Genomic DNA, 12,107 nt, shown 5'->3' on the forward strand with positions numbered 1-12,107 from the left:
TTTTGGTTTTTCCGAGACAGGGTTTCTCTGTGTAGCTCTGTAGACCAGGCTGTCCTTGAACTCCAAATCCGCCTGCCTCTGCCTCCCAAGTGCTGGGATTAAAGGCGTGCGCCACCACTGCCCGGCATCTTTAGAATTCTAAGTCATAAAGTTCCTGAATACCAAGACTAATATTTTACCCCGTATACAAGAGTTACCTGGATTTTCCTCCACTATGGAAACACTTCCAAGATAAAGGAGATATTTAGCAAGTATCATGTAAAACATATTTTTTTTTTCCTCAGGATTTTCCTCAATGAGTTTAAACATTCATTCTTGACCTGCTTTAGCACTGGATCATTTGGTATCTCAAATGTATAAACACATTAGGGTATGGTTTAGAAGTTCCTACTGATATTATTGAATAAAAGTTAATGCATACAGTTGAAAGGAATGTTATATTAAATCCTCCCTTGCCACTTGCCAAGGAAATTTTCTTGGACCTCTTAAAACTCAAAATTAAAAAAAAATCTGGATCTCTGTATTATATAAATCACTTGTGATGTTTTAATTCAAATGTATTTTTTCAGTTATTTATAAATAATGCTTAAATATATATTTTAAGCATAAGAATATACAAACATTCTCTGAAATACAGATTGTTACTGAACAGGACAGAAAATAGATCTTGATTTGACCAATTCACTGGTGTAATCTCACATTTTAATATCATCTTATATAATTTCATCAGCAAAATATTCTGCTGGTGGATTCCATATGAGTAGAATTTTCCTTCACTTTTTCTAATTGCACAAGATCCAATAGATCTACTGTTATCAGGAAATTCTAAATAAAAAAAAAAATCTGCAGTCCCACCTTGGAAAAAGATGGCAAACCAAATAGCTCCAGGATTAGCCAGCTGGTATGACCTTGGGAAGGATTCAAAGCAGACTTGCCTACCTGATTTGGCCAGGCAAATATTGCTCTTCTGGTCTAAGTATTTTGAAAAATTTTATTGGGAAAAGAAGGTGAACACCTCTCATTTGCTAACATCATTTATTTTAGACCATTTTTATTTGCTTGATTGTTTTCTAAAGAAGCTTTTTAATATTTATTTATTTATTTATTTATTTATTTATTTTTACTTTTTATTTTGTCCTGCCTGAGGCTTGGGGACGTCTTGCTGACTTGCCCTTCCCTTCAGTCATAGAACCCTAGCTTCCTCTCCTTTGGTGTCTGTGAGTCCCTCGGTGTCCTCACTAGGAAGCACGTCAGAAGAATCTGTAGGCAATGAGGGCATTTTTGCATGTCAGGTATTCTGCCTGACTGTTGGGCAAACAGGCCCTAGCACCCCAGGGCCTATGGCTGTCAGGGCTATCCCCATGCTGGTGACAGCACTCAGACTCTCCCACGCACACACACCGTCCCCATCATTGCTTAAGGGTGTAGGTTGGGCCCTGACTCATGGGGAAGAGGCGAATTGCATCCTGTGAGTCAGTGGTTCCATTTCCTGCTGGCGTGTCTGAGATTTCACTGAAGTGCTGTCTCCAAAAGGTGAAGGGAGAGAGGAATAGAGACCATTAAATTCTTAAATCCATTTGGAGCTGTGACCTAGATAATTGTCTTGAAGAAGTTTTGGTCTTTGCTTTTCATGGTGACGTGGAAATTCTAAGCACAAGTTTGCATTTATAGGCCATCTACCTATGTCACCTTGCATAGACTTCATCAGGATCTTAGTAACCAATATCAATTGTCATTACATCTGATTCTGACACAGGTGTGATCCAAAATGTTAAACCTAGTGAATGACTTTGTTAGCAAGAATTCATTATAAAGAACGAAGGTCTTAAATAAAATATTTACAATTGAACCACAGATTGTTATACACAAACACATTGAAATCATGAAAAGCTTAAGACTAAGGAACTATGTGGACATGACATATAACTTCCCTGTATAACTTTAAAATAATGATGACTGGGCTGTGATTGTAGCTAATGACAGAATGCTTGCCTAGCATGGGCAGTGCTTTCAGTCCAATCCTCAACACTGGGTTGTTAAGGTTTGCAAAAGTTACAGGCATGGCTATCACAGTCCTCTATGGGTGGGCTTTTCAGTCTCCTAGTACCACATTTATTCCTCTTCTCAACTTTCCAAAGACCTGTGTCAGGCACAGTGAGGACTCCTGTTTTAAATATGGCAGCTGTATATGGATATAGATGACTTAGACTCATTTTTGCCGTTCACTGGCATGATCTCACACTTTAACGTGATTATTTACGATTTCATCTGTAAACTCTTGCTGGTGGATTACCACTGCAAGTCTCACAGAAACTATCCAACCAATGAACTGGCTCCACACGAGCATCACAGGCTAGAGAAGGCCAGTGTTGCAGGAGGTGCACACCCTAGGCTAAACATTATACAATCTACAAAGACAAATATTTCACCTTCGACCCAAGCAATTCAAAGCTTATAATAGAAGATGAACTAATAACTTGTAAAAGCCTTAATAAACAACAATGGAACAGTAAAGCACACCGGTTGGGGTCAGCTGCAGCTTACAGTAGAGGTTGAAAGCAATCTTAAGCACGAAATGCTCATCTTGACGTCAGCACCTCTTCTTGTCTGTGCGACTTCTAAATAAAATCTAATGTTCTTAGACCGAGAGACTCGTATCCCAGCCCCCACCCTCACCCCTCCTACACACAAAGGTACTTTCCTGGACTGAGAATTGAAATGTCTCCTCCAGGAATTACAGGGAAGAGCATGTACCTACCTACTACATGGTAGGTAGTAGGAACCATGAGGTTGGACTTAATGTCAGTCTGTGTCTTGATACTTAGAACACCCTCATGTGCAGTTTGATTAGTAAGCTCAAAGTTCCTCTGATCAAGGAGAGAACTTGTTTTTCCCAATATGGATTAAATGGTGTAAATGGCAGCTTACAGAGGTTTATACTCTTACTATAAACCAGAAGAGGGCATTACCTGGATAGTTCATTCAAAATATAGACTAGAGGTTGATTGTCTGGAATACTTATGAGAATCTCTGATAAGTCTGGCATATCTGGGGAAAAAAAGAGTCCATTTCAGTCTCCCTAAAAGTCTGTAAGAACAATTGAGAACTGGGGAAGAAAGTTACTGTTTCCAAGTAACAGAGCTCAAGGTTGCCTCATGCTGTTCTCATTTCCCCATTCCTTCTGAGGTGATGTAAATAAATACCCAGCTTTAGCTTCTGTAGTGTGTTCCATGGGGTAACCATCACATTCAAGTATTACTACCCATTTCCAAATTCTGTCCTGTGGCCCATTTAATGTGCATCACCAGGGGAACTTGTTTAAACTCCGCATGCTCAGTTTTCTTATGTCTGATGGGGTTAATGGTTTCTTCCTTAGCATCTTTGAGAGCATAAAGTGAGATAGCATAGATAAAATATGCAGAACTGTATTTCCATGCAGCACACATTTGAGGCCAGCCAATTGTGTCTGTTACTACTACTACTAGTACAGCGGTTGATTATATAATAGTAACACCTACAGGTCAGAAAAAAGATTGATATTCAAATACATAAAGATGAAACAAGAGAGGCAAAATGCTCGTGTGTAAATATGTATAGAAGAAAAAGACTCTTCTTATCATATTTCCCATACAACTCAGAAATGGCCTGAGTCATTCTGATGCCCAATTTCCACCACTTATCTTTTTACTGAATGAGACAGTTGTTTCAAGTTTGCTGTGCTGACAAAGACCGGGTGCTAGGGCTTGCACAGCTTGGCATGCTTCACCAGCTTCTTCCAGTACTAGATAAGACATACACATGGTCCTCCTGGATCCATGGGTTCAAAATATTTGAGAATACTGTCTGCACTGAATATAACAACACACCATAAGAGATGCCATATAGCATCTACATTGCATTAGGTTTTAGATGTAACATGGAGTTGTTAGGATACACTAGAAGACAAACTCAAGTTATGTGCAAATCCTATACCATTTTATGAAAGGGACTGGAACATCTGTAAATTTACTATATGTAGGCAGGCAGTGCTGGAGTTAATCCCCACAAACCAAAAAGGGTAACAATATTCTCATTTTATCTAGGTTATATTTTGCAAATTATATGACTGTTTCCACAACAGTCTATCATTACTTTGATGAACTAACCTCTTAAAACAAAACATTGCAATATATACCACAGACATGCAGAACTGTAACGAAAGTTGCTTTCCTCGCAGCACTAATTGCATATTGGATTTTCTTCCACAACTAGGTTCCCACCTTCTACAAGCAGTTATCAGCACAACAGTGATTCCATCATGTATCCCAGGGGAATCTGAAGATAATTGCACAGCTTTAGGTAAGTCTATGGTCATGAAAGTAGCGTCAAACTTTTACACATTTTCAAATAAAATGTAGATACAAATACATGCTAATGAAACAAGAGGAAGGGACATCTGCAATACCCATTTTTAATCTAATAATTAATTAAAGATCTGGAGAAATTACATGAAGGAATAGTAAGGGGAGAAAGACCATACATGTATTTATAAAGATTTGGATTTCAGAAACATAGAAACCAAAAAAATTATATTGCGTATAAAGCCACTATTGGAAAATATTTGAAGGGCCAGATCTCATGAAGAACAGGAAAATGCAAACTTCATACACAACATGTTTTCTCTTGATAGATGTGCCATGTAAGAGGAATGGATATTCTCATTCTGTTTCAGCCATAGGGCTCAGGAAACATTCATTCATGGAGTGCTAGTGTGATCAGCACCATGTTAAGGTAGAAAGACAAAGGTGAATGATAGACAGCCATTGATCCCCCATGGGCAACATGGTCCAGGGGAACTAGCTCTGTGCTTTGCTCTGAGCTAAATACTAAATCCAAAGAATGATTCTAGGTTTTCTACTTCTTTCTTGTCCATTAATTTCTGGAATTTTGTCAATCTCCCTCCATTACTGGTTTGTTTGTTTGTTTGTTTAAGGGCAGTTTTTTGGACAGGAAAGGGTACTCCAGTGTGTTTTCTTTGGATAATTTTCTAAATATTTTAGGTGAATCATTGTTTTCTTTATTCTTTTATATATTTTTTTGAGACAGCATCTCATGTGTCCTAGGCTGGCCTCGAACACATATGTAACTGAGGCTGATCTTGAACTTCTGATCATTCCGTACCCACCTCCATATCCAGTGCAAATGGTGGTATGGATTGAAGTTAGACTTTGTGCATTCTAGATATGTGCTCTGCCAATGGACCTACATTGCCATCATAAATAATATTTCTACTTAAAACTCCTACATTTACTGTTGTATTTTCTTAGCAGACCATCTGTTTCAAAATTTGTCTAGCTCATGGTCAGGTAGCTATTCAGGAGATGTTCAAGAGTGGTTTCTTGGTTAATAATCTCAATGATTTGGAAATATACACCCAACTAAGGCTTATTTTAGAATTAAACTCTCCTGAATTAATTAATGCTTTCAATTCATAATTTAATTATTTTAAGAGTAAGGAATTTCAGAATTGCTTTGAGGCTTCAAAAAACAAACAAACAAAAGACAAGTTTTACATAGGGGAAGAGAATGATCCAAAATGGAGGGTGTGTGTGTCTGTCTGTCTGTCTGTCTTCTGAGAATTATATCCTCAAGATTCATTTTGTTTAGCCTGTTGTATGTCCAGGTATTTATTTTCTGGTTGGGGGAAATGTGGTAAGTTGAATAATGCCTTACCCCTGAAAATTCTCCACTGTTAACCCCTGACCTGTCTTCTGAAGCTGCTTAGAGAAAGGATAGCTATACAGCCAGAATTCCAGAACATGTCATTAAACTTTCCATTTCTTTCACAGTTCAGATGGAAGATGATCCCCGAGTGGCTCAAGTGTTGATTACAAAGTGTAGCTCTGACATGGATGGCTACTGCTTGCATGGACACTGCATCTACCTGGTGGACATGAGTGAGAAATTCTGCAGGTAAAGTGACCAAAATGAGCAGCCAATGACAGTTCTGAATCCTGTACTTTCCTCACCTCCTCTGTAGTTAGTAGAGTTCTATGGGCTGCTGAAATGTACTTTATAGATACTATTAAAAACTTTATTAATTCTTCAAAATGTAGAAACCAATAGAGTGAGTCTGGACCAGATACTTTGGGGAGCATATTAATGAGGGGAATTTTACATAGCTCCCCTCACTACAATGGCGCACGCACACACACACACACACACACACACACACACACATATGTAATTCTAATTCTAGATGATCAGTATCTCAGCAGCTGTACGGATTGTCCCTTTGCTGCTGTAGTTGGGACTAGATGCTGTGTAGAGCTATTTTACTAATGTTGAGTTAACTCTGAGTTCATTTTTTGAATTCATTTTTATAACTTTTAACAAATCATCCTGGTTTCTTGTATTGTAGTAGCGACTTAGTTCTTGTAATGCTAATTCATAGCATGACCCCATTTTAAAATAATTGGTTTTCTTTGCTGTTGTTCTCTTTTAGATGTGAAGTGGGTTACACTGGTCTGCGATGTGAACACTTCTTTCTAACTGTTCACCAACCCTTGAGCAAAGAATATGTTGCATTGACAGTGATCCTCATTTTCCTGTGTCTTGTCATAACTGCTGGATCCATATACTACTTCTGCAGATGGTAAGCCAGTTAGTTTTATTGCCTATTTCTTTCAGTTACGAAAACACAGACCTATAAACTGGTTGAAATCTAAATGTAGTATGAGAGGAATAAAGTGGAATATGCACTGTCTTATTATCAGAATGCTTTGCTGCATAGCACCTGGGTTTCATTAAGTCACTGACCTTCACTTCTTGCTTATGTGCATATAAAACTCAAATAAAGAATTTAATTTCTTCACAAAATACAGACAGAAATTCTCATCCAATAATAATTAGCATTCTCCCCCCTACAGTGATATTATTACAAAATGATAACTAAGAAGAAACGTAACTAAAAATTGTCAGGTTTTTACATCGACTGGACCTGTGAAACCAAGAATACTAGAATAATAGTGTCCATACAAAATGCTTCTAGTTGATTTTTCTTAGTTTGAAGCTGGTACAAATTGTAGTGATTTTTTCCTCCCAGAAAGTCATTGTTTAGATTTTGTGCTAAGTAGCCATCTGATGAGACTGCCTTCCTGATTATATGTACCAGAACTTAATACGGGAGAGAGAAACTAATAAAAAAAAAAAAAAAGATGCTGGGGCATCACTCCTGGCATTTCTCAGCCCTTGGAGAAACACTTTCACTGTGTTAACTGTGTCGCCATGTCTCTTTCTTACCTAAACTGTTAGACTGCAGGGCACTGTTCTCTTGCTCTTTTGCTTTGCCCATTACTTGACCCAAACCTACGCAGTCTGGACTTTTTACATATGCTCTTGGAGTCCATGTATTTATTTCAGGGTTTGTTTTTATATCTGTTAATTACAGTACTGTTTCATTTCTGATTATTTACAGGTACAAAAATCGAAAAAGTAAAAAATCAAGGGAAGAATACAAGAGAGTGACCTCAGGGGACCCAGTGCTGCCACAAGTCTGAACAATGCTATCAAATTGAGGACAAGGATGTCCATCAGTGTGCCTGGCTGATGTCAATATTTTGTCATTTTAACAATATTTATGTTGGGTCATGTGTTAGGTCAATAACTGTATATTTTTAATACACTTGAAAAGTGTTTTATTTTTGACAGAAATATATTTGCTAATATATTATATGTAAAATATTTAATAACAAAAGAAATTTGATATTTTTGTAAGAATTTTCTGAGTATGATGCTTTATTGAAAAGCTTCAAAGTTCATTAAGCTGGTGCAGTGCTTAGAGAGAGCAATGCCCAGTCTGTGGCTTGGGAGGTGTGTCTGCAAGTGACATTCCTGAGAGTTTAGTGATATGGTCAAGTCCATTGCATCAGTAATTTATTTTCTTCTTCTCATGTCTGTGATAATTGACTTGACTGTATTGTGGCTTGGCACGGTGGTTGGCGAGCCTAGTCGTATGGTCAAATCAGTTGCATAAATAATTTATTTTCTACTTCTTATGTCTGTGATAATTGCTTTGACTATATCATCAAATATTAAACAGTAATGACAATGGGACTTAGAGGAGGTAAACTCAACTTGTGTACCTCAAGCCACACATTTGAACCAGCTAGTCCTGGAGAGGATGTCTCTTCAGCATCTCTGCTATAGGGTTTCAGATGTGTCTAGAGGTGGCAAAGGACAGTCCACCCAAACAATGGCTGCTCCATCGATGTAGAGGACATCATTGTGTGAGGTTGTTGTTTTGAATATCAATCAGAAAATCCACATTTGAAGACACATGTGAACCCCATTTTAGAGTATTCATTTTTATAGGGAATTTACTGAAGAATTATAGCATTAAAGCAGAATCCAAATCAAATTAATTGTATTTTTAAAACACAGGAGGATGCTAACCAGATCTCATCTGATATGGAAACATACTTTTGTATTTCGTGCTCAAGAGGATTTTGTTTTTTGGTTTTTTTTGTTGTTGTTTTGTTATTGTTGTTATTATTTTGTTTGTTAACACAGAGTCTCACTGGCCCCAAGCTCATGGTAACTCTCCTGTCTTAACCTCCTTGGTTCTTGGTTACAGGAATACATTACTGTGCCTAGCTACCATACACCGTTCAGACAACATCTTATTTCAGATTTTAAAGCTACAATTCAAAACATATATCCAAAGGCAGGAAGTGGGGAAAGTACAGGAAAAAAAATCACAATCTAATTTTCCAAAGGAGAAAGACATTTGAAAGCTTTTAAAATTTAAACTTCATTATCCATACCCATGGAAACTAAATTGAAGCCTGCCCCTTTTCTCTGTCCTTTGTTTGCCTTTACAGAAAGACAGAAGGCTGGTCTCCACTCGCAGCCTGCAGGTCTTAGTGAGTCATTGAGAATATTCTGTGCAGTTATCTCGAGAGCTACTGCTAGAACACCTTTTCCTGGAGGCTGCCTCCCTGAATGCTCAACCTTAGGTAGAATCTCCCTGGAACACATACCAGGTCAGGGAGGGCCGATTCTTCCCCCAGCTTTTTCCTGGCATATATTCAGGTAACAAAAAGATCAGGAGTTGCCTCTGGCTTTTAAAGTGACAAGGAGCAAGTCATTGATACTCCATGGAGCCAGTCATGGAAAACCCTGGATGGTTCACAGAGCTTTCATCCAAAACCCTGGCCTTGCTATGAGGGAAACAGATTAAATAACAATGCACAATGCATTCCCGTGCATCTGCTTGTGCACACATAAGCTCCATCCTTTGTAGAATTACAGCTCTTCGTTTCTATAGTAACCAGAATACTCCTGTTTAAAAGGACAAAGGGGAATGGAGGTCAGTGAGGTCTAAAATGTGTATTTCTTTGCTATTTGATTTGGCTGAAGGACAGCCAGCATCCTGTGTGAGAATACAGTTTTAAATCCCATTGACATCAACTGGATGAAGAAAACACTGGCCTATTTCCAGTGACCTTAGCTTCTCCAGACAAAAGTTTAAAGCTTATCAAGAACTGGACTGAAACAGCCAGTTCATCTACAGAAGCTGAAAAAAAAAGGCTTTTAGATATTGGTATATTGGTATATTATATGGTATAATGCCCATGGTCTACTATGAGCATTCCTAGGCATATAACATAACTAGATGCAAGAAGTTTGTGGTAGCATTGTATATTTTTAGATATGTTTGAAAAGAACTCAGGAACAATTTAGATCTTTCTGTCTTTTTGTTGTTGTTGTTTTGACCTCAAAGCTGGGAACAAAAGTCAGAGCCTTAGACACATCCAGCAAACACTACTGTTAGGCTACACCTATCATCCCCTAAAAACATACTAATAATGCAGAAAGATGACGGAGCTTGCAGGTGTTGGGTGAACATGTTTTAAAAACTCATTGTTCCGGTGAAGATTGTGTTAAGAAAGCATAAAAAGATTACAATCAATTCATACACAGATTTCTCATTATATTGCGTATACACACACAGGGACATCACACTCTGTGAACAAAGACATTGTGCTCTGTACTTGACACTAAACTTTTACCTAAAAATTGAGACTCCAACTACCTAAAGCCTCCATCTCTGTAACTGGACCATAATTCTACTGCTCTCATCTGGTTCACTCCCTCTGTGTCAAGAGTCAAACTGTGGGGAAAAAGCCGAAGATTTTTTTTAAGTCCTTGAGAAGACAGCTAACGAAATTTGCCTGCCAAAAGATAGCAATTATTGAATTGATACCTGTTTCTAGCAAATATATGACATGGTTAGTGTCTAATTTTTGTTTCATTCATTCAGTAATGTGTAAAGTTGCCTTTAAATATTTTTATTGGACCAAATTTGTCACGTTTGTTTTGATTTTTTATTTTGTAGAGTTCTTTTTAAGTTGGATTGGCTTCCCCATTTCTTAAAAAAAATTTCTAATGTTATGGGGGAAGGGGAGCATAAACAGCACTTCTGGACTACATTTTAAAATTTTAACTGAAAACTACTTTTGTCTAAGATATCTCGTCCATTGAAATGCGATGCTTGTGAATGTCATACCGTGCATTTTCACTTTTTGCCCCTTTGCACTCTGTCATTGCACTTTGTAAGTCGGAAGGACCACTCATATAAATTTCCTATTAAAAGTTCTAGTGGAACATAAAGTTGTATTGCGTTCACCTTAAAACTTATTTCACTATGAATGTTACCAGAGTACTGAATTGTATCAATTTGTTTGCAGTTAATATCAGCTTTGATAGTCATGTACCTTGACATAGTGAAGGACACTATTATAGATGAGTTATTGTCAATTTTTATTTATTTTTGTTAGGAATTGGCAAAGATCACTATGGAAAAATAAAAGTACAAACACATAAAAAGACTGAAGTCTCTCTTTCTTTCCTATTTGTGTCCTAGCACATTAGGGGGCTTGAAAGTTGTGTTGCAGCTTTAAGGTGTGGCAGTAGAAAGACACACACATGGAAATATTTTTGGATTAACTAATTAGGTATAATCTAATTATCTGAATGTGAATGTATGAAACTGAGGGGTCATTTCAGTGGTCAGAGAAGTGTAACTTGAGAACTTGACCCATAATTCTGTGGAAAAGGGGGACATAGGCCAAGAAATATTGGTGGTCAATACAAGTTCAAAAAAGTAAGGAATCCTTACTTTCTCCCTTAGGTTCTCTAGAAAAAGGTTGGGCTCAGGTAAAACCTTGAACTCTTTCTTTCCTTCTTTCTCTCTTTCTCTCTTTCTTTCTTTCTTTCTTTCTCTCTCTCTCTCTCTCTTTCTCTCTTTCTTTCTTTCTTTCTTTCTTTCTTTCTTTCTTTCTTTCTTTCTTTCTTTCTTCTTTTTCTTAGTAAAAGAACTTGATTTAACCGAATGGGGACTATATGAGTTTTCTGAGATGCAGAACTGTAAGATGATACATTAAGTTGTTTAAGCCACTAAATAAGTCTGTGGCAGGTCATGACAACAAGTAAGGATCTAACACACTTGCTTCTTAGAGAAGATTGAAACTAAGGCTTTGAGAAGACTCTCCAAGAGAAAGACAAGGAGACCTTCCAATTAAATTTTGTAATGTCCTAGAGGTAAACTGAACAAAACATAGGCAGTTACTCTCTGGGGGAATGAACAACAGAGGGGATTTATCTACAGTACAGAAGGAAAGCCAAGTGATTAGAGTGGTTTGATATAAAAATGAGAAAAACACAAAGGGGAAATAAGGAGATTAATTTAATTTGAGAATGTTTAATCTAAAGTAACAGAAGGGCAAGTAGGTAGAAATAGCATGCTTGCTATGTTGACAGAACCTCAAAATTATATACTGTATTATGATTTTACAAGCCACTTTTATACCTCCTCTTTGTTTTCATGCACACACTGAGATAATGGGTAAAGAGGAGTAATTACTACCTGACAGAGAACTGGGTTGGGGTGTTAGCACTCACTGAGCATTGGGTTCTATCCTCAGCAGCAGAACAAAACAAAACAGAAAAGAAGGGATACAGTCTCCCAGAAAATTGTGATTTGCAAAGTCAAGAAGTCATCCAGTGTCCCAGAGATCATGCAACCTCCATCTTACACCAGTACTGGCATGGTGGGAACCTCACCA

General features: G+C 37.6%; 1 protein-coding gene across 1 annotated transcript in view; it reads left to right on the forward strand.

Moving 5' to 3' along the window:
* Positions 1-10,871, forward strand: part of Ereg (epiregulin) — a 17,306-nt gene extending 6,435 nt beyond the window's left edge. The window contains exons 2-5 of the mRNA XM_031390968.1: positions 4,252-4,338; positions 5,829-5,952; positions 6,485-6,634; positions 7,457-10,871. Of these exons, the coding sequence (XP_031246828.1) occupies positions 4,252-4,338; positions 5,829-5,952; positions 6,485-6,634; positions 7,457-7,538 (443 nt within the window). The 3' untranslated portion in view covers positions 7,539-10,871. The remainder of the gene's footprint in view (positions 1-4,251; positions 4,339-5,828; positions 5,953-6,484; positions 6,635-7,456) is intronic.
* The last annotated feature ends 1,236 nt before the right edge of the window (positions 10,872-12,107 follow it).

This window comes from Mastomys coucha, unplaced genomic scaffold, assembly GCF_008632895.1.
Source record: "Mastomys coucha isolate ucsf_1 unplaced genomic scaffold, UCSF_Mcou_1 pScaffold22, whole genome shotgun sequence".
Lineage (NCBI taxonomy): Eukaryota > Metazoa > Chordata > Mammalia > Rodentia > Muridae > Mastomys > Mastomys coucha.